General features: G+C 40.4%; 1 protein-coding gene across 2 annotated transcripts in view; it reads left to right on the top strand.

Annotated features, from left to right (window-relative positions):
• The window catches only part of CNTLN (centlein), a 584,642-nt gene that overhangs the window by 535,169 nt on the left and 25,258 nt on the right, over positions 1 to 24,215 (top strand). For both annotated transcript variants that reach the window (XM_073636639.1, XM_073636630.1), the window contains 2 exons: positions 12,229 to 12,417; positions 17,816 to 17,893. In XM_073636639.1, the coding sequence (XP_073492740.1) occupies positions 12,229 to 12,417; positions 17,816 to 17,893 (267 nt within the window). The remainder of the gene's footprint in view (positions 1 to 12,228; positions 12,418 to 17,815; positions 17,894 to 24,215) is intronic.

Here is a 24,215-nt window from a genome sequence, read left to right as displayed (position 1 = left end):
CATGCATCTTGTGCATAGATATCATTGCTCTCTGTTTACAGCCATGGTAAAAACATTTGCAGTGCAAAGCAAATGTGTATCTGCTGCATTGCCACTTGGAATTCCCAAATCAAGAGGAATGAAATGAATGGTACTATTGCTGATGATTTTTACCATACCCCTTCAGCACACCTTAGAGCTAACCCCAGCAAAGGAAAAAGAAAGATGCCTACAAACAGCATTTTTATTTAGGTTGTCTTTGCTGTGGTCAAGCAAGTTCTCAGTGGTTATTTGACAGGTTGTGTTGAGAAATAGTGGCGTGATATTGAGAAAGCTTCATGGGAGGTGCTTTATAGCTATGTACAGTGTTTACCAGATTGGAGAAAGATCCTTGAATTGCCCTAATCTAGCCTGCAGGGTATGGATCATTCTGCCGTCAGCTAATATGACTGTTTTTCGCCAGTGAAAATCCAGCATATGTAAGTTTTGGACAAGAGCACAATAGGGGTCTTGTCAATGCTATGGTGACTATAGGGGAAAAGACAGTAATAAGTGAAAAGAAGTGAGACTACAATTGTTCAGTGTTTACATGTCATTTGAGCCTTTCAATTTTGATGGGCTGATGGCTTAAATTCTGTATAATGGACAGCGTGTGCAAATTGGGCTTCAAATGGTACAATAAAGTTTGTTGGTTGATTAGCTAATTATCCATTCCTTAGTCTGAATGATATATGTGGCCATGTAGATCAGCAGTACCTTTGGCAACTTGCAGCTGTTTAGAAAAGTCCCAATACTCATTCACTGACATAATATAGACTGGCATGATGGGATTTGTAGTTTATTAACAGTTGTTTTACAGCCCAATGTCAACTTTTTAATTCAACAGTATAATGAACAGTTTTTTTAACTAGTTTATTAAATGAATCCTTCTCCAGCTCCATCACTGCCCCATCACCTTTTTCCAGGAGTGGCTCTGCATTTGCTCTCTTTCTCAGCATCTGCTCCTGTAGTATTACAGGTTATTGTATAACTGCATGTTAAAAACAAACTTGTTATTTATAGCAAAAGCCAAGATTAAATAAACACTTGGTATTATAAACCTTCCTTATATGCACCTTGTGTTTTTCACCTGCATAAGATGTGCATTGAACATGAAGTTTTATGGTGTCATATGTTGCCTTGCACACATACAGTGGTATGTACAGTAGAGGAAAGCTTCACATTCCCACGTCGGCAGTTTCTGTTTGTGTTCAAACGTAAGGCATGTCAAATAGCACTGCACAGGTTAATGCATGACCTCTGTCTGTAGTCTAAGAACTGATACTTTCTGTGAAGAAACAACATATCCAGGACTGTGGGATATATAATTTCTTCACAGAAAGTGTTAGTTCTTAGACTACAGAGAGAGGTCATGCATTAACCTGTGCAGTGCTACAGGCAAGAGCTTAACAGTGATTCGATCTGGCACTGCCACGGGCAGGCAAAGCAGTAAAAGGAAGAGATGAATTTCTTCACATTTTGCACTCCAACAATTTATGATGTAACACAGAGAAATAGGGAGGCATGCACTGGATGCTGTGTGACCCGGAACAAGAAGTTGCCTGTCCCTTTAACAAATAGACATGCTAGGTCAATACTGTAAATACATGGCCATAGGGGAGTCAATCAGCCATAACACTACAAACTGCAGCCACAACATGTGAGCCGTACATTCAAAGGTAAGGCAAATAAACAAGAGATAATTACATTAACCGCATGCCGACCGGCTCACGCCGATGTACGTGGGCAGAATGGCATGGCATGGCTGGGCGAAACCCCGTACGGGTACATCTCCTTTAAGAGTCGCCATTAAAAAATAAATAATAAAAATTCCATAAATCTTTCCCATAGTTTGCAGACGCTATAATATACACTTATTTAGCAATTTTTTTTTATTACCAAAAATAGGTAGAAAATATATTGGCCAAAACTGATGAAGAAATTTGTTTTTTAAGAACATTTTTGGGGATATTTATTATAGCAAAAAGTAACATATATATATATATTTTTTTTTTTCAAAATTGACGCTCTTTTTTTGTTTATAGCGCAAAAAATAAAAACCGCAGAGGTGATCCAATACCACCAAAAGAAAGCTCTATTTGTAGGAAAAAAGGGACGCAAATTTCGTTTGGGTACAGCATTGTCAGTTAAAGCAACGCAATGCCAAATTGTAAAAAGTGCTCTGGTCAGGAAGGAGGTAAAATCTTCCAGGGCTGAAGTGGTTAATATCTAGTTAAAACAGCAAAAACATTGAAAAGTGTACAATGCCTTTAAGCACTTCCGGACCGCCCACTGTATATATATATATATATATATATATATATATATCTCATTACTTTGGCATTAAATACCGGGGTTATAGCAGCAAATACCTGCCATAACCCCAGTATCTTTTTGAACAGCGGGTGGTCCGCTTTAACATAAAAGTGGTCTCAGTTGCGTATTTGCCGCAAGTTCACTTTTATGGGTGGCGGGAGGGCTGCCCCCCTCCCGCTGCTTCTCGGTCGTCTTCGTCGCTTACCAGAGCCATTAGTAGCGGCGGAAACGATCCGATCCTCTGGATGGATAGGCAGGAAGTCGAGTGAGGGCGATGACAAATGTCACTTCCGCACTTTGGGATGTTTACATTCCTTGTAATAGGAATAAAAGTGATCAAAAAAAAAATTTTAAGGCACAGTGTAAAAATAAAAAATCAAAGTTAAATAAATAAGAAAAAAAATTTAAAGCGCCCCGTCCCTCTGAGCTTGTGCGCAGAAGCGAATGCATACGCAAGTCGCGCCCACATATGTAAACGGTGTTCAAACCACACATGTGAGTTATCGCTGCGATCGTTAGAGCGGGAGCAATATTTCTAGCCTAAGACCTCCTCTGTAACTCAAAACCTGTAGAAATTTTTAAACATCACCTATGGAGATTTTTTAAGTACCAAACTTTGTCGCCATTCCACGAGCAGGCGCAGTTTTGAAGCGTGACATGTTGGGTATCAATTTACTTGGCGTAACATTATCTTTCACATTATAAAAAAAATTGGGCTAACTTTACTGTTTACACTTTTTTTAATTAAAAAATAAGAATTCTTGAATTCTTTTCAAAAAGCGTTTTTAAGACCGCTGCGCAAATATGGTGTGACATAAAGTATTGCAATGATCTCTATTTTATTCTCTAGGGTCTCTGTTAAAAAATATATATATATATATATATATATATATATATATATATATATAATGTTTTTTCTAGCAAAAAATACTGATTTTAACTTGTAAACAACAATAGGCTTGGTCCAGAAGTAATTAAACACACCTGCATGCACCTTTTGTTCTCTGATAGAGCTCCTATGGAACCCCAAACCTGATGTGCTTATTGTGCAATGGCTAGCTGCTGACATTGGAGCCCCACCCAACAGCAACCCTGCCTTACCCAACCCTAAATGCAGTAGGGAGACTTGTTTTGCAGCAGGCCATACTAAACGTCCCCTTTTCTGAGTAGAAAGTTTATACTTTTATATTAAACATCCCAGAAATAATGTGACTCTGGTTTTGGAAAAAAATAAAAGGTACATGTGGGCAACTCTGGGTACTTGCTTATACATACTTATAACAATGTATTGAAGTGCCTACTTGTATATGCTTAGAACTATTTGACTTTACTGTAGTAAGAGTTTGATTTTAAAGGGCAGCTATATAATGGTTTTGGTTCAGTTTTGGTGTACACTTTTATGGGTTTGTTATTGGTTTTAACCACTTGCTTACTGGGCACTTCAACCCCCCTCCTGCCCAGACCAATTTTGAGCTTTCAGCACTGTCGCACTTTGAATGACAATTGCGCGGTCATACAACACTGTACCCAAATGAAATTTTTATCATTTTTTTCCCACAAATAGAGCTTTCTTTTGGTGGTATTTGATCACATCTGGGATTTTTATTTTTTGCTAAACAAACAAAAAAAGATGGACATTTTTGAAAAAAAAAAAAATCATGTTTAATAGTTTGTTATAAAATGTTGCAAACAGGTAATTTTTCTCCTTCATTGATATGCGCTGATGAGGCAGCACTGGTGGGCACTGATAGGCTGCACTGATGGGCACGGATAGGCACAGATAAGGCGGCACTGATGGGCACAGTTAAGGCGGCACTGTTGGGGACAGATAAGGTGGCACTGATGGCCACGGATGGGTGGCACGGATGGGTGGCACGGATGGGTGGCACGGATGGGTGGCATGGATGGGTGGCACGGATGGGTGGCACGGATGGGTACCACTGATGGGGGGCACTGATGGGCACTTATGGGCACTGGTAGGTGACACTGATGGGCACTGATAGGTTGCACTGATGTGGGTGCTGATGGGTGGCACTGATGTGGGTGCTGATGGGTGGCACTGATGTGGGTGCTGATGGGTGGTACTGATGGGTGGCACTGTGGGCACTGATGGGTGGCACTGTGGGCACTGATGGGTAGCACTGTGGGCACTGATGGGTGGCGCTGATTGTTGGCACTGTGGGCACTGATGGGTGACGCTGGTGGGCACTGGTAGGCAGCACTGCTGCCTATTGCCTTGTGTTAGAAGATCGCCGTGATCGGGACTTATGTCCCGATCACGGCCGCCGGTGATCGGGTTTTTTTTTTCCTCCTCGCGCTGTCAGCGCGAGGAGGAAAAATAGCCGATTACCGGCTCTGTTTACATCACATGATCAGCTGTCATTGGCTGACAGCTGATCATGTGGTAAGGGGTCGGGACCAACCCCTTACTCTGATCTGTGATCAGGCGAGTCTCATAGACTCGCTGATCACCGAGCGCGCCGCGCGCCCTGCAGGGGGCGCGCAGGCCGCTCGTGCACGGGACGACGTCAATTGACGTCGTCCCGGCAATTTAGATCCGCGCTGTTGCCGTCATTTGGCAATGGCCCGGATCTGAAGCGGTTAAATATGAACAAAGAAAATGAGGAGGGTGAATCACTCTGAATAGCTTGAGCTATTGGCCTGACTAAAGAAAGACAATATTTTATATTTCAGTTACAATCACCAAATTTCAAGTTGTGCTTGGAAAATGTATGGGAAGCATTGTGGTTATCCCAATATAAAATACACGAAACAAAATTTGCAAATCCGTCCCTCGTAAAAAAGAGAGATAGAGGGAGCATAAGCACCGGTCTTCCTTCATCTCATCATTTTTTTTCAAACACGAGTGTCACCTTTATGAAGCAGAGACAGATGATAGTTCAGGAGAGATATTGGTGATAAATTAACTTAATCTCCATCAGGATTACTTTGCAGCTGGGATTAGGCATAATTGAATCAGAAGCCTGGACAATGACAGTGAATATCTATTCGGCAGTAAACAGAATAAATGCACTATGTGGATTTTAATGAATGAAGCCAGCAGATCGGTGTTCACATTTTGTATATGGCTGCTGATGCGTGCATTGGGAGAACCACACAATATATAGTGAATTCCTTATTGGGCAGAAGGTTGATTATTAAATCGCTTTGGAAACATCAGGCTATCCCAAAGACACAAGCCTTGTAATTTCAGTAAATATAAGTGCTTGATGGACAATGACAGCAACATAAGCCAAAAAGCCTAAACATTTTTTTATTAGAAAGTGTAAATAGTTCTGTCTTCTCCCCTACAAATACAAAGCATCTAAAATTACATTCCTAAACAGTATGTTATTTGACTACTTACAGTCTAGGTGAATTCTGATATTTCTCTCATACGTGTAAAAGTCAGCATTTTTGTTTGCTAGAAAACTACTTAGAACTCCCAAATATTATATATATATTTTTATGCAGGGGCCCTGGAGAATAAAATGGTGGTTGTTGTATTTTTTATGCCATATGATATTTGCGCACCGCTTTATCGAACACAAATTTTCAGGAAAAAAAAAAAACAAAATTTATTTTAGTGCACACAAACGCAATACAATACCCAATTTTAATTTTTAATTTGGTAGAACATAAAAGATGTAACAAAATATAAAGAAAGAAATTGCGCTAGGTGTGTGATAAATAAAAAACATATAAATTACTGAAAATTGAAACCATGAAGGATATCCTGCTGCTAAGCACTATAATCCTGATATGGGGCACAAAAAGATAAATGTATATAAAAAAGTGCAGCGTGGGATAATAAACCAATGGTTTTACCAAGTGAACATAATATAAAAATACATTAAAGTGAAATGTGTATCATAATCAAAAATATCCAGTGAGAAAAAACAAGTGAAAAAAATCAGGTAAAAAAACAAATAAAGAAAAAATCCATACATAAATGTATGTGTTAGAAAAATTATGTGCATTAAAAAAACGCATAATGTAACAAACAAAGTTCATAAGTGAAGATATCCCAATGGAAAAACTTCAATACAGGAACCAGGGTCTATGTTCTCCGCTTGTACTGCCCATCACCTTACAATAAACAATGGAGGCTTACCGGAAAGCCTGCAACCGCCCTTCTCAGGGGGGTCAAAACAGGCTTAGTAGAAACAGCAGGAAAACTGTTAAGGATTCCCAGGTGACCAGCTGGTATCAGTCAGGAGTAAATTTCATAGGTCACTTCCAGGAAATAAGTGCTGCGCACCAATGGATGACCAAAGGGGCAAGAGCGCACCAGTGGGCGACCAATGAGACAGGAACTGCGCACCAATGGATAGCAACTTCCAACAGCATACAAATGGATTAACCAAGAAGAGGAGAAAAAACTCCAGCTCTACTAGCTCTGCTAGTAGAGTAAAATCAATAACGCGCATGCGCATATACACGCATGGCGCATGCACGTTTTTGATTTTAAGATACTAGCAGAGCTTTTTATCTGTATCCTTGCAAGGAACGTTTTTACTGTATTGGAATTTTTGTTTAAATAAACCACCAAAGGAATCTCTGCACTACTGGAGTATTTTTCTCCCCTTCTCTTCTTGGTTAATCCATTTGTATGCTGATGGAAGTCGCTATCCATTGGTGCGTGGTTCCTGTCTCGTCGGTCGCCCATTGGTGCGCTCTTGCCCCTTTGGTCATCCATTGGTGTGCAGCACTTATTTCCTGGAAGTGAGCTATGGAAGTTACTCCTGACTGATGCCAGCTGGTCACCTGGGAATCCTTAACAGTTTTCCTGCTGTTTCTACTAAGCCTGTTTTGACCCCCCTGAGAAGGGTGGTCGCAGGCTTTCCGGTAAGCCTCCATTGTTTATTGTAAGATGACGGGCAGCACAAGCGGAGAACATAGACCCTGGTTCCTGTATTGAAGTTTTTCCATTGGGATATCTTCACTTATGAACATCGTTTGTTACATTATGCGTTTTATTAATGCACATAATTTTTCTAACACATAAATTTATGTATGGATTTTTTCTTTACTTGTTTTTTTTTTACCTGATTTTTTCACTTGGTTTTTCTCACTGGATATTTTTGATTTTGATACAAATTTCACTTTAATGTATTTTTATATTATGTTCCCTTGGTAAAACCATTGGTTTATTATCCTGCGCTGCACTTTTTTATATACAGAACATAAAAGATGATGTTACTCTGAGTAAATAGATACCTAACATGTCATGCTTTAAAATTGCATACGCCCATGGAACAGCACCAAACTACAGTACCTAAGAAATCTCCAAAGCAGATACTTTTAAAAACTTTTACAGGTTACTCATTTAGAGTTACAAAGGATGTTTAGGGCTAAAATTATTGCTCTTGCTCTGACATTTGCAGTCATATCTCACATTAATGGTACGATCATATTTACATATGTGTGCGGGACCTACATGCGTGTTCGCATTTGCATGGTAAGCACGGGGGAACAGGGGGCACATTTTTTTATTTAATTTTTTAATTATACAGTACTTTTTTTTTTTTTTAACTTTATTGCTTTATCACCAAGGAAGAACAAACCAAGATAATTTTTATCAGATGCTGTACAAGTTTCCGTTTTTTTTTTTTTGTTTTTGTTTTTGTTTTTTGTTTTGTTTTTTGCTGTTGTTTGTTTCCAGTTTCTTACTTCACAGAAGGGAGGTGGGTACAGATGTACCTTTCTTCCCTCCCAGTGCTGCAATAATCAGAGTGGCAGTGGTACAGCAGTGTTAATTTTGTCGACTAAAACGACTAAAACAATTTAGTTGACTAAAATGACTAAAACAATTTAGTCGACTAAACGAATACTATTTTAGCCGACTAAAATACAACTAAAACTAAAACAACTGAGATGACTAAAATACGACTAAAACTAAAATGGCATTTTAGTCAAAAGACTAAGACTAAAAGTAAATTGAAATTTGACTTCAAAATTAACACTGGCCTGTAGTGCATGTTCATACCTCAATACTATAAATAATAATAATAATAATTAGATTTTTCACTCCATAAGTATATAATGAGTTTGGAAATTGTAGAGAAATGTTAAGTAATGCATTACAATTTAACTACACCCATTCGATTTTAGATGACTAAAATGAGTTTTGGTCAACTAAAATGTACTGGAGATTTTAGTCGACTAAAACGTAGGATATTTTAGTCGACTAAAATGTACTGGAGATTTAGTCGACTAAATACGACTAAAACAACTGCAGAAGCCCAAAACGGGACTAAAACTAAAATGCCATTTTAGTCCTAAGACTAAAACTAAATCGAAATTTGCTGCCAAAATAAGATAAAAAAAAATAATAATAATATTATGCCCTCAAAGCATCTGACCACACCAAGATCGGTGTGATAAAATGCTTTCCCAATTTCCCAATGGCGCTGTTTACATCCGGCGAAATCTAAGTCATAAAATGCTCGTAGCTTCCGGTTTCTTAGGCCATAGAGATGTTTGGAGCCACTCTGGTCTCTGATCAGCTCTATGGTCAGCTGGCTGAATCACCGGCTGCATTTTCAGGTTCCCTGTTGAGACAGGAGAGCCAGAGAAAAACACGGAAGATGTTGGGGGGGGGCATTCCCTCCCACTGCTTGTAAAAGCAGTCTAGAGGCTAATTAGCCGCTAGGATTGCTTTTACATGAAAGCCGACCGCTGGCTGAAAAGAATGATACCAAGATGATACCTAAACCTGCAGGCATCATTCTGGTATAACCATTCAAAGTCGTGAATGGCGTACCTGAAGACAAAAAAATGGTTAACAATAAAGCACAGTAAACGGTAAAGTATAAAAAATTGCATACCTGAAAAGCAAACATGATAAAACATAATAACAATAAAACATTGCAGAATAGAATACAGTAAAAAAGAGCAGAACAATAGAGAGAGAATAGAGAGAGAGAGAACAATAAAACGACAACTTTTTTTTTATTTTATATTTTTGTTTGTGTTTTTTTTTTTTTTTTTTTACACTTTTTTTTGTAACTGTAACTTTTATAACTGTAACCGGTTCCAGGTTCGGGTCTCTCAAAATGCGATGGCATCTTGGGAGACCCTGTGAAAGTGTGCCTAGTCTGTGCAATGCTGTACCCTACGCTAATACTCAACTAGTAAATGGTAGCGTTCAAAACATTCACCAATGCAAAGACCAGGATTGTCAGGACAGGAGGGACAATAATAGCGGGTGTCACGCCTATATCCGCGTTAGCTGCAGACACAACATCTTTTTTGGGGGGGTTCGCTGGGTAGGGGTACTCGGGAGGACATAAAGAAAATGCCTCTCATGCAGCCGACTGCATTTGGTTGGGGATGTGAATGGGGGAAGTACGGGCGCTGCAGAAGTGGTGGGTTCCCAATTAGGATTGGCGAATGCAGCAGGAAGGGCATTATGGGCACGACGGGCCTGTGTTTGTCTTTTTGGTGACAGCGGGACACTACTTGTGCTTGCCACCTCACCAGCTTGAACTGCACTTATGGGACTCGCCACGTCACCAAGTGTTACTGCAGTGCTGGTTTGACTACGACCGGGGTGTACTAGGCCGCTGGTGCTTGCCAGTTCATCAAAACGCTACAAAAAAAACTGTTAGCGATCGCAGGGATCAGGCCTGACTCTGCGAACGCTGCAGTTATGCGTTTAGTGTTTTGTAAGTGACAGTGATCGATCGATACTGCACTTGGGTGGGCTGGGCTGGGCGGAGGGGCAAAACGCAGGTGCTAGCAGGTATCTGGGCTGATCCCGCTAACACTGCGTTTTTGGGAACCCTAAACTGCTGGGGATGCTAGTATAGATCTGATCGGATCAGATATTGATGCGTTCAGATACTATACCACTAAGGGACGTGTACGGTGCGTGCGTGGGTGTTAGCGCTACTGGCACTAACCTGACGCTGCCTGGGGCTGGTGCTTGTCAGTTCACCAAAACGCTACCAAAAAAACTGTTAGCGATCGCAGGGATCAGGCCTGACTCTGCGAACGCTGCAGTTATGCGTTTAGTGTTTTGTAAGTGACAGTGATCGATCGATACTGCACTTGGGTGGGCTGGGCTGGGCGGAGGGGCAAAACGCAGGTGCTAGCAGGTATCTGGGCTGATCCCGCTAACACTGCGTTTTTGGGAACCCTAAACTGCTGGGGATGCTAGTATAGATCTGATCGGATCAGATATTGATGCGTTCAGATACTATACCACTAAGGGACGTGTACGGTGCGTGCGTGGGTGTTAGCGCTACTGGCACTAACCTGACGCTGCCTGGGGCTGGTGCTTGTCAGTTCACCAAAACGCTACCAAAAAAACTGTTAGCGATCGCAGGGATCAGGCCTGACTCTGCGAACGCTGCAGTTATGCGTTTAGTGTTTTGTAAGTGACAGTGATCGATCGATACTGCACTTGGGTGGGCTGGGCTGGGCCGGGAGGAGGGGCAAAACGCAGGTGCTAGCAGGTATCTGGGCTGATCCCGCTAACACTGCGTTTTTGGGAACCCTAAACTGCTGGGGACACTAGTATAGATCTGATCGGATCAGATATTGATGCGTTCAGATACCATACCACTAAGGGAGGCGTATGCTGCGTGCGTGGGTGTTAGCGGTACTGGCGCTAATCTGACGCTGCTTGGGGCGACGCATATCACCGCCGGGTGATCAGGGGGCTAAACCTTTATTCGGTAATAAACGGCGGGTGCCCTGACACTATAAAAAATAAACGAACGAACCAGCATCACCCGTAACAGTTATACGGTGATCAGTGGTGAAATGGTTAACTAGGGGGCAATCAAGGGGTTAAAACATTTATTAGGTAGTATATGGGGGTCCCTGTCGCTATAAAACGCTGACGGCGAACCTAAATATTTACCTCCCTAACTAGCGTCACCAGCGACACTAATACAGCGATCAGAAAAATGATCGCTTAGCGACACTGGTGACAGGGGGTGATCAAGGGGTTAAAACTTTATTAGGGGGTGTTAGGGGGGTACCCTAGACCTAAAGGGGGCTAACACTCACTGACCTAACACTGTAACTGTCACAAACTGACACCAATGCAGTAATCAGAGAAAAAAAAAAAAAACCTGCTTGGTGTCAGTTTGTGACGGGGGGGGGGGTTGTTGGGGGGGCGATCGGGGGGGGATCGGGGGTGTAATGTATGCCTGGCATGTTCTACTGTGTGTGTGTGTTTGTGTAACTCACAGTACAGTCTTCTCTCCTCGGCGCCGTAACGGAAAATACCGAGCCGAGGAGAGATGACAACATTTCCTCTGCCTCTGTGTACAATACAGAGGCAGGGAAATGATCCCATTGGCTGGGAGCGATCGCAAGGGGGGGGCCACGAATGGATGGCCTCCCCCTCACCACCGATCGCGGGGGGAGATTTGCCGACCGCCGCAGGCACCGGGGGGGGTCCAATTGGACCCCCCACCCGCGGGCAGGCAAGGACGTACCTGTAAGTCCTTTTGCCTGCCCGTGCCGCTCTGAGGACGTATATGTTCGTGCGGCGGTCGGCAACTGGTTAATGTGAGTATCCAAACAGTGATGAATATATTATTACCAGCTGCTGGTAATGTTTATTTGATACTATTTGATATTTATATGATGTAAAACAAGATGTGTAAGCTAGTGCAAACTATTTTTTTGCAAGAACACGCTAAGTTTTAATGCATTAGCTAAACTGGAATATTTATACACACCTACCACAATGTTAATGTTATATTACTGACCCAGATGCTGAGCATTCCCATGTATTGCAGTTGTAATAAGCATTAATTGTGGACTGCCAATGTTGCATTATAGAATCTGAAAACTGTAAATTACAATTGCATGTTTTAATTCCCATTACCTGTGTTTTTAGTATTGAAATTGTTTTCTCTTCCCTCTGTGTAGGTTTTGGCTACAGAGCTTCATAAAGATGTGTGTGAAATGAGAACCCATATTAGACAAGCCAAGTTATTGCAAGAATCCAGCAGTGGTCCATCCAAGCATTCTGTACACAAAGCACAGTCCCTGGCAGCTTCAATCCTAAACATCTCACATTCTGACCTGAGTGATATTTTAGAGATTCCTGATGAAGAGGTAAATCACTAAATTTTGAAGACTTCACATTAGCTTAAGATATAGTTGGGATATCATGCTGGTCTGACGAGTCAAGCCCCTGATTCACTCAGAATTCTTGATCATACACTATGCATTGTTGGCAAACCACAGGCTTAATTTGTTTTGACAGTTTTGTTTGCCCTAATACAAATGCTGGCAGTTACCTACATATACTGTCTAGCTTTTCAAGATTAGTTAAGGAGTTTTCCTTTGCTCTTTATCAGACGCAGACTCCAGCTTTTGAGTCCTGTTTGTAGTAACATAATTTAAGGTTACAGATGGCACAACTGGCAAGCCCTCAATTCATTCATAAAGGTAAAGCAAAAATTCTTCAACTGCTGTGACATAGTCTGTGCAGCCTGGCTGAGGATTGTTATTTAGTTGCAAAGATCTTCCAGTATGTTTGAAAAGCTCTGCAACAAATGAGGGATTATATCTTTTTTGTTATAAGGTTTGTACATCTACACAGCAATAAATAAGTAGTAACAGTAGTAAATCCAGCAGGTATAGAAAAGAATCACCCACCCTTAAAAATAATCACATTTTGTTGCTTTGCAGCCTCTAATGAAAACAGGCACAGTTTTTGTTTTATCCAGCTGTATTTACTCAGTGCAACTTATAACATCCAGGTGAAAGATATAACACAAACATTTCAGATTTATTTATTTTTTTTATTCAAAAATAGAATCACAGAGTTGGAAAAATGATTCCCCCCCCCTCCTAAAAAATGCAACCTCATCAGGTGTAGCTAATCACCTTCTCAATGGCACACCAAGCCATTTGACTTTTAACTGTGATCATCTTGATTAGCCCAGCATGAAAAGAGCTTTCCTGGAGCATTTCAGTCCCGTGTAGTGCAATTGAAGCAATCAACTATGGGTGGCAAGGCACTGTCAAAAGATTTCTGGGAAAAAGTTGTGGACAGGCACAGGTCAGGAGAAAATTTCAAAGGCTTTATCAATGCCTAGAAGCATTGTGAAGTCTATTATTAAGAAGTGGAAAGTATTTGGTGTAACACAGACCCTTTATGGATCCAGGAGGAAACTGGTCAGAGAGGCTACTACGAGCCCTACAGCAACTCTGTAGCAGTTGCAGGAATATATGACAAAGAGTAGTCATTGTGTGCATGTGACAATATCACAAATACTCCAAAAATGTGGCTTGTATTTAAGGGTTGCAAGAAAAAAGTCACTCCTCCAGAAAGGTCACATGCAGTTATGACTGAGCTTTGCCAAAACACATCTTGAAGATTCTGAGGCCACATGGAAAAAGGTGTTAAGGTCAGATGAGACTAAAATTAAATTATTTGGCCTCCACACCAAATTATATGTCTGGCAGAAATCCAATACAGCTCCCCCTCCAAATAACACCATCCCTACAGTAAAGCATGGAGGTGGTAATATACTGTTATGGGGGTGTTTCTCTGCAGCAGGGACTGGAGCACTTGTCAGGACAAAAGGAAAAATGGATGGAGCAAAATACCGTCAAATTCTTCAGGAAAATCTGCTGCCCTCCACCAGAAAGTTGTCAATGGGAAGAAGGTTTACCATCCAACATGACAATGACCCAAAGCACACAGCAAAAATGATCACATAGTGTTTGAAAGAGAAAATGGTGAATGAAAGAGTAAATACAGTTGGATAAAATAAAAACTGTGCCTGTCTTCACTGCAGGCTGTAAAGCAACAACATTTGATAATTTTAAAGGTGGGTAATACTTTTCTATGACTTTTGTATACTGTATCTTAATCCATCTATTATGATAATGGGAGCATAAAGCCTAACAAGTCCTGCTTCGTGGATCCCAATAGCTCAAAATATTTGAATCGGCACACCACAAAAAATTAAACATTGCAGAAGTTCTTTATGTAATTACATGTATCCAACTGTGTCCATAGTTGTACAATGCTACATATCAGACACAAATTATCACAGTACATCACATGTCAGCAAATATAGTAGCATGGTGGCTTTGGTTATGTTAACCAGACCCCACAAGAGATTAGGCAATGCAAGACACTTTTGAGAGGTAAACCATTGAAGCTTTGTCACTTTATAAATTAGACATGTTACATCCAAAAGAGATGAATGAGGAATGTAAATTTAACTGTAAATAGTTCAACTGGTAACTATGTGACCTATCAACCTATTAGTGAGAACCCTTCTATTTCCTTTATTATAATCCGTTTTTTATGTTTTTATATGGTGTTTAGTGTGCAAACTACTTTCTTTAGTCTTTCTATAGGTTTTTCTATAGGCTACAAGAGTGCAACACTTATATCACTTTCCCTTGCCTATGTCCTGAGTGCCATGCCCCCATATGGGATGGGCAGATTGCGGAGGACGGTTGGCAGGTGTGTGCTCCATCCACCTCCAATGGTTGTCATTTCTGGGTACCTTGTGCAGAATAAGTGAAGTCATGCTGATCCCAGATTATGATGCCAGAAGTGACACAATAAATGCCTGACTGGAGGGCATGTAAAAGTAGCAGTGTAGGGTGCGATAATTAGGTAAGATTGACAAAGGAGGCTGTTTATCCCCAAAACGTTACTACCAGATTTCCAGCTCTATTTCGTTGTATATTTGATTTGTACAAATTTTAACTCTGGATTCACTTTATATACTTGTGTGTTGTACTAATACTATGCATCCTCTACTGTTTCACTTGCTGACATGTGATGTATTGTCCTGGTTTGCATCTGATGTAGAATGTTCTGCTGCAATATTTCAGTGTTCGTGGTATAGTAATTCATTTATTACATTTTTTTCCCCACATTAAAGGAAATGGTCCATAAAAAGGGGCAAAAAAGTCACCCAAGCTGATTTCAAATAGCCATAGATATACAGTGCCTTGCAAAAGTATTCACCCCCTTGGCATTTTTCAAGTTTTTTTGCCTCACAACCTGGAATTAACGTGGATTGTTTGAGGATTTGCATCGTTTAATTTACAGAACATGCCCACAACTTTGAAGATGCTTTTTTTTTTTTTTTTTTTAATTGTGAAGCAAATAACAAATAGGACAAAATAACAGAAAAAGTCAATGTGCATAGCTATTCACCCCCCTAAAGTCAATACTTTGTAGAGCCACCTTTTGCGGCTATCACAGCTCCAAGTCGCTTTGGATAAGTCTCTATGAGCTTGCCACATCTTACCACTGGGATTTTTGCCCATTCCTCATTGCAAAACTGCTTCACCTCCTTCAAGTTGGATGGTTTGCTCTTGTGAACAGCAATCTTTAAGTCTGACCACAGATTTTCTATTGGATTCAGGTCTGAGCTTTGACCAGGTCATTCCAACACATTTACATGTTTCCACTTAAACCACTCAAGTGTTGCTTTAGCAGTGTCTTTGGGGTCATTGTCCTGCTGGAATGTGAACCTCTGTCCTAGCCTCAAATCACGCACAGAGTGGTACAGGTTTTGCTCAAGAATATCCCTGTATTTAGCACCATCCAACTTTCCCTCAACTCTGACCAATTTCCCAGTCCCGACTGCTGAAAAACATCACCACAGCATGATGCTGCCACTACCATGTTTCACTGTGGGGATGGTGTTCTTTGGGTGATGTGATTTGTTGGGTTTGCACCAGACATAGCGTTTTCTTTGATGGCCAAAAAGTTCAATTTTAGTCTCATCAGACCAGAGCACCTTCCTCCATACATTTTGGGAGTCTCCCACATGCCTTTTCGCAAACTCAAAACATGCCATTTTGTTTTTTGCTAAAAGTGATGGCTTTCTTCTGGCCTCTCTGCCATAAAGCCCAACTCTATGGAGCATACAGCTTATTGTCGTCCTATGTCGTCTCCAGTCTCTGCGAACTCTGCAGCTCCTCCAGGGTTACCTTAGGTCTATGTGCTGCTTCTCTGATTAATGCCCTCCTTGCCCAGTCAGTGAGTTTTGGTGTACGGTCGTCTCTTGGCAGGTTTGCTGTTGTGCCATGTTCTTTCCATTTGGTTATGATAGATTTGATGGTGTTTCTAGGGATCATCAACTATTTGGATAATTTTTTATAACCTAACTCTGACTTGTACTTCTCAACAACATTGTCCCTTACTTGTTTGAAAAGTTCTTTGGTCTTCATGGCAGTGTTTGGTTAGCGGTGCATCTTGCTTAGGTGTTGCAGCCTCTGGGGACTTTCAAAAAGGTGTGTATATGTAATGACAGATCATGTGACACTTAGATTGCACACAGGTGGACATCATTTTACTAATTATGTGACTTCTGAAGGTGATTGGTTGCACCACAGCTTTTTATGGGCTTCATAACAAAGGGGGTGAATACATACGCACATGCCAATTATCAGTTTTTTATTTCTGAAAAATAGTTTTATGTATATATATTTCTAATTTTACTTCACCAACTTAGACTAATGTGTTCTGATTCATCACATATAATTCAGATTAAAAAAACATTGAACTAAAGGCTCTAATGTAACAAAATAGGTAAAAAGCCAAGGGCGGGGTGATTACTTTTGCAAGGCACTGTAGATGGTTAGTGGTTTCTCATTTTTCTAAAAAAATGATGCAAGATTTCCTGGTTTGTGACCAAACTAAAATAAATGCATCTACACAGAGGACATGATACGGGATATCACATGCATCTAAGTAAAAGTTACAGAGTTCAAGTTGGAACCTTGATGCTGACAGCCTTTTGACCATTGTCTGTAAAGTGTGTGATATATCTTTTGCTATTTGTTGTGATGGAGAGGGAGGAAGCGCCCCATTACACTTTAATTACTACAAAACTACATTGGAAAGTCATTGAAGACTCACCAATACGTTTAACCTTTATACCTCATGTATGCAATTTCCACTTTGGGACTTAGCTGATAGGTTATAGAAAGAAAATTGCAAAAATAAAGTGTTGCGCAAACTGTTGGCACTATATAAATCCTGTATAATAATAATAATAAAAGGGATGACTCTCTTATTATGCTATCTAGAAAAAATGATAATTCTCTTTGTTCTTTGCATGAGTAAAGTAATTTAGGCTATAGCACCTCCATGAGTATTTTTATGAACGAAGATTGTTATAGACTATGTTAATAGGAGGAGCATAATTCGTTTTTACTGTTTGTGTGTAGTTAATGTAACGGAAAGATAGATGGCTCAGCAGCTGTCAGAACAAGCTTCTGCGACCTCTATGTAGCTGGGGTAATCCTGGACCAGGTCCATACAGCCATTTCACGCTTTTATGAAAGACACAGGGATATTGATTGTTCCTTGTTATTAGCAAAATAAGGATATGTAATGTATCCATGAAGCACTCTGGTCACTTCTGATGCAAGGTGTTTTAAATGCAATGCACTTTTTTATTCTGTGTCCATAATGCTTTCATAAACCTGTCATAAATTATTGTGTCTCCTTTCCTCCCATTAGGAAATAGCAAATGCAAAGCGGTCAGTAGAATACGATAAAGAATGGATGAATCACATAATGAAGCTGCTTGAAGGACAGGTATTGGTAATATTCCACCAAGCATTTCTCATTTTAAACCATTTACATAATGAAGATTTTACATGAAACAAACAATATAAGACTTTCCAGTCCAGGTCCTTAAACCAACTTCAACAACATGACATTGTGTTGAAAACAAAGCTGCAGCCATTTTTCTTACATGTATACACTTATATACACCTATATCCTAAAGCTTTGATATTACAAGCAGAACAGTTAGAGATAAACTTGCTGTTTACTTATTCATTAGGTGTAATCTATGACTGCCGAGGCTTTTGAAATACCGGTTTGGAAACAAAAGACATTTACCTGTAAACTAGTTCTTGAAAATTTCTTAAATCCTCTAGCAATCTTCATTCTCCACTCTTTACCCATCTTATCCAGGAATAAGCTTTGGCGCCTAGTCTGGTAGCTAGAAGACCTTAGTCTTTCTAAGAGTTGTCAGTTTGCTGGTTATAGTGATGACAATGTTTTAATCACATGCAGGGGACTCTCTTTTAAATGTTTAGTGTTTTTTAATTATTTTAATACTGGGGGGATAATAACAGAGTCTGAATTAGCCACACAGTCATAGATAAACTGACTCTGATCGCTAAATAGCACATATTAAACCATGTACGTATTGAACAACAAATGCTATGTAGGCACCAGAGTAGTTTGTGAATTATATACATTTGGGAGCATCTGCTTTAAAGTTTATGGTTCCACAGGACACATTATGCTAATGCAGCAGAGAATCACTTCCCTTATTAACAAAGGATTTCATTGATGCCGGCTTGTCTGGGAGCATACCATACTTCATAACACTTACTAACCGTTCCCAATTATCCAGGGAAATGTTTCTGCAAGCCTGTTGTCAGTCCTAGCTAATGAGAAATGAGAATGAGAAACGCATGACATCACAGCCAGGAGGGCAAATAGCATTTAGTTAAAAATCTGTTCTGACTTAACACTCGCCAATCAAGATTTGAGATGTTGGTATACATTATCCATCGTCAACATCACAAGACTGTGCTTAGTACGAAGATGGGTAAATCAGATTTTTTTTTTATTCTTTACACTTTATTTTATAGTTTTTAATTCAGCTACTGTACTTATATTCGCCTATGAGTAACCCTCTTACTCCAGTCAAAAATTACTCTCAGTACAGTAATGTAGTCAATAAAAAGTGTATGTATTTTTTTTTTTTGGGGGGGGGGGGGGAATAGTATAGGGAATGGTTGACAAATAATAGAGTTGGGAAAAAAAAAGAATAGAATAAATAAAAAAGTGGAAAATTCCCTTAATTTTCTGTTATGGGGACAAGTGAATCTGGCACTGTTCAGTTTTCTGATTTTTTTTTTTTTTCAGTTGGCCACTGGAGTCTATAGGGGTTTAATCTTGTTCACTTCTGGCCATTTGTAGAGCTAATAAGCAAGATATTGTCAAACAAAAGGTGTGGTAAGCCCCACACTGCCATAGGAGATCTGTACCAATGCCAAAAAAAATACTCATGTGGTCGACATTGAAAATGCGCAAACTCTTTATATGATGTGTTTGAGAGATGCTGTATGTGGTGTTATGAAGCTACATATTTTCAGGCAGCCTCAGAGCCAGTAAGGGGAATTTACTAAGACTGGAATGACCAGAATCTGAAGCAGGTGTGCATGGCAACCAATCGGCTTCTATATTTCATGCTATGTCTTTTCTGCAAGGTCTTTTATTGAATATATACTGAGCTGGCGCGTTTTAGCTTTGCTGGATTGACTGATTCCTGTACACGTGCAAGGAATCGTATAATTTCCCCGCCAGCTAACCAAGAGGCTGAAACCTGGCACCTGGAAGTAGCCCGGGGAGATGATGACCGCTGCCAGTCAGGGATGTTACTGCCACCTTGCTAGAAGGTGGAGGTGAGTATTTTGTGGCATTTAGTTCTGGAACGGGCTGAGGCTACAAGCAGATTGGTAACTATGCGCTGCTACTCTAGATTCTGTCTGCTCCAGTTTTAATAAATTCAGCATGAACTGACCGCACATATTTTGCTGTGGAATTAAATTGTAGTTTTGATTAATACAACAGCAGCACTCACTCTCATTTTTAGAAGAAAAAAAACGTTTTCAGGTAGTTTTAGCAGCAACGTTTTTTTTTTTTTTTTTTTAGGCGGTGATAAGCCCACTTTAACTGTTAAAAGGAGGAGCTGCAACAGATGTAAAAGCCATAGGAAGTCATCTTCTTATAAAAATATTACAGATAAAATGGGTATAGAATGGATTGGCCAGTGGAACAACAATTTAATGATATCGTTTATAAGCTCTTTTTAATCACAGAACTTCGCTATATTGTCTAAAAAGGCTGAAGAAAAATGTTTGTCATTTTGGGTCTTCTTGTTCTAGTATTTTTTGGAGATGAATAGAATGCTTAGCTTAAGTTTAAACAATTGCGATAGAGGGATGAATGTATGGTGCTTTGGTGCACAATGGTTACCGCACAGAAATGCACACGTCAAGCTGCAAATAAAAGGCAGCCTAAAGAACCAATGGTCAACAACAAATGAATGACCTCAAATCAATCAAAAAATAAAGGAAAGAACAAAAAGCCACAATAATAAACATGAGGTGGGGGTGATTGCCTAAAGAGCTAGCAATCAGAAGTAAACCACAGATTGTTAAAGTGGAGTTCCAGTCATTTGTTTATTAAAACTAGTACCTGCTGACTAAATAATAATTAACACACACTCACTTGTCTCACGATCCAGCGGTGCACTCACGGCAGCTGGAGCTCCCTGTGTCCTCCCTCAGCAGCGCCGGCATCTCTACTATGGACCTAAGGCAACCGGAACCTGTCAAAATCCGGTACCTGCCCCCCCAAAAGATCAGTTTCACAAACAGGAGCTTGGGAGGAGGCCTTAAAGTAGAAGTTCCACTTTTGGGTGGAACTCCACTTTAACTGACCCTAGTCTCTCTCTCTCTATGCAGTTGTTATCCCTCCCTATCTTCTCCCTATAGCAGTTTCCATTACCATGACACTATTGCTACTGTGTACCTCTCCTTTTAGAGTAATGGGGTTCTTTTATTCAAAAGCTCCTTTATAGCCGCCTTATTAGCCTTCTAAACCAGCTGGCCATTGTTCAAAGGCCAGGCAGTGTTGTATAGTTTCAAATGCTTTGCCTAGGCAAATGTGTACATAAATTTGCAAGGACTGCGAATTTTAAACACAAAGTATTAGTCATGATCCCCTAGTACTGTCAAACCTAAACATCTCTCCTACTTCCTGTCCTAAAGCCACATAGTAAATGGAAGGAAATATCTCTAAAGCACGGGGACGTGCGCTCTTGGGCCATGTACACACTTTTATGCTGCAGTAACGCATACATTTATTGCCCATGTTACTGCGACACATGAAAATTGCTTGTGTTGCATGCTTGTGTGCTGTGGTGTCATTAAGAACCTTGCTAATGGATGTGCATTGTGGTGTGCTGCGTTACAAAAATGCAACATTTTTGGTACAATTTGGTGTCTTAAAGTGGAGTTCCGCCTCGGGGGGGAAAAAAATTAAAAGTCAGCTGCTGACTTTTACTATATTGTTACTTACCTGTCCAGGGAGCCCAAAATGTCGGCACCCCAGCCGATCTTCAGATTGACTGTCAGGTGCAGCCGCCGCCATTCCAGGTAAGGGAAACCCTCAGTGAAGCCTTTTGGCTTCACGACCTTGTACCTACTGCGCATGTGCAAAGTGCACTGCACTTTCTGATTGGAGCGGTGGAATGAGGAGGGGGCCGAACTTCCTGGAGATCGGGCCGCGGCCCAGTCTCCCGGAAGTTGGAAAGGAGACCTGTCAAAAACAGGTCCTCCCTCCCCCTGAAAGGTGCCAAATGTGACACTGGAAGGAGGGAGGAAGCAATTAAGCGGAAATTCCACTTTTGGGTGGAACTCCGCTTTAACACAAAGCAACAATGTGAACCCAGCCTTTAGAGAATATTCATCTGCACAGGTGTCTCCATTGGAAGATTGCTACTTACTTTACCTTCTGTGACAACTCTAAAAATGTGTATTTCCTATCATTTTCTGTACTGGTCGACAATGGTGAGCATAACAACGAGGGAGGGTGAATCTCTCCAGCAGAATTGCAGACAGCTTTAAGAACCTCCCCATCCACAACCTACAAAGAAAAGTTTGAGCTCAAACCACTTCCCTACCAGCGCATTGTAAAATGACACTGGCAAGATCCTCTCCTCCCTTTGGGTGGCCGCCATATGAAGTCCGCCTGTTCTTGCCGCTTGTGCGTGCCGATCGGGGATGAGGCATGTCCTCCGGGACACAGCCAATCCCCAATCAGGGTAAAGAGCCAATGAAAATGGTTCTTTACCACGTGACCGGCTGTGTCCAATCACAGTTGGTCAGGTGTTGTCCTTGTACTCACCGCTCATTCGCTCCCCCTGGACGCACAGCACGGCGATCAGGGGTGAGGCATGTCCCTCGGACACAGCCCATCCCCGATCAGGGTAAAGAGTAAATGAAATTGGCTCTTTACCATGTGACTGGCTGTGTCTAATCACAGCCGGTCACAAATGTCAGCAAATGGTGGTAACTGGGTTCTCTTCCTCACACAGTGATCCAGTGTGAGGAGAAGATCTGGTAACAGTGAGTTACCAATTACGGTGAAAAACACAGTCCCGAGATTTCCCCCAAAATAAAGAGTACCCGAGTACCTGTTTCCAATTTTTCTTTTTTTCCAATAATTTCTTAATTTTCATAATAATTGTTGGTAATAAATTACAACGTGAAAAAACTCACCATGCCTCTTGCTAAATACCCTGGACTGTCTACTTTCCAAAAAAGGGGTCATTTGGGTGGTATTGTACTGTCCTGGCATTTTAGGGCCACAAGAAATGATAGGCCGTCAGGACATCAGGTGTGATCAATTTTCAATGATTGGTACCATAGCTTGCAGACTCTCTAACTTTCACACAGACTAAATAATATACACTAATTTGGGTTATTTTTAGCAAGGTTATGTAGCAGTATAAATTATGGCCCAAATATATGAACAAAAATGACATATTTGCAAACTTTTATAATAGAAGCTAAAAAAGTGGGGGTTTTTTTCAAATTATTCACTCTTTTTTTCACTTATATCGCAAAAAAAAAAAAAAAACAGTGATGATTAAATACCACCAAAAGAAAGTTCTATTTGTGTGAAAAAAATGATAAAAATTTTTGTTTGGGTACAGTGTAGCATGACTGAGTAATTGTCATTCAAAAGTGTAAGAGCACTGAAAGCTAAAATTGGTCTGGGCAGGAAGGGGGTAATAAGTGCCCTGTATTGAAGTGGTTAAACGCACTTTAAATGTATTTTAAATTCAACCAACGTAAATACATATATTTAACTTGGTGTCAGCTTCTTGTTATCCGCTTTATTGTACTTAGACTGGGAAAGAGAGGGGCAGAACTAAATCAGGCCATACAGTAGTAGAATTTTGTTCAAAATCTTTTTTATATTTTTGAGATTTTGGATTAGAAATTCACAAGAAAAATAAAATAAGAAAAAAAATTAATTTGATTTTCTTGTCATTAGTGGGTTCAAATTGAAATTCAATTTTGACCATAGTGATGAGAGAATTCAAATGAGCATCATGGAATTTTTTCTCAAACAAACTAATTTTTAACAGTGAATTTGGTTTTCATCTGGGAAATGGCATTCGTCCCAAAATCAAATGTTAAATGTAAACCAAGTTTTGAAGTACTCTTGAACAACATTTGTCAAGTCTTCGAATATACTGAATATATGGCCAACTTAAGAGCCCTGCAGATGTGCTAACAAGAAACATGCTGTTAGGATGAAAGAGTATAGTGTCACAGGCAGGGTTTGGGGGGGGGGGGGGGGGGGTGGCCTAGTTTATTGTTGGAAAATTTAAAGTTATGCATTTTGGGGCTAAAAATATGCATGCTTCATACATACTGGGGGGGGGGGTACAACTGGGGGAAACAATGGTGGAGAATGATCTGGGTATTTAATAATAGCATGTAATGCCAAGCTGCGGTTTCCAAAGCAAGCAAAATCCTTTCTTATATTAAGAGAGGTATGGACTCCAGAGAGAGAGAGCATTTTGCCCATGTAAAATCATTAGTAAGACCTTATCTGGAATATGCAGTTCAGTTTTGGCCACCAGTTCACAAAAGGATATTGGGGAACTGGAAAAAGTGCAGAGAAGAGCAACCAAACTTATAAGAGGCATGGAGGAGCTCAGCTTTGAGGAAAGATTAGTGGAACGGAATTTATTCTGTCTTGAGTAGAGGTGATTAAAGGGGGATATGATCCATATAGTGAACTTGGTGTTGAGTTA

This window comes from Aquarana catesbeiana, linkage group LG01, assembly GCF_042186555.1.
Source record: "Aquarana catesbeiana isolate 2022-GZ linkage group LG01, ASM4218655v1, whole genome shotgun sequence".
NCBI lineage: Eukaryota > Metazoa > Chordata > Amphibia > Anura > Ranidae > Aquarana > Aquarana catesbeiana.
The sequence above is the reverse complement of the archived record's forward strand: the minus strand, read 5'-3'. Positions and strand labels throughout refer to the sequence as shown.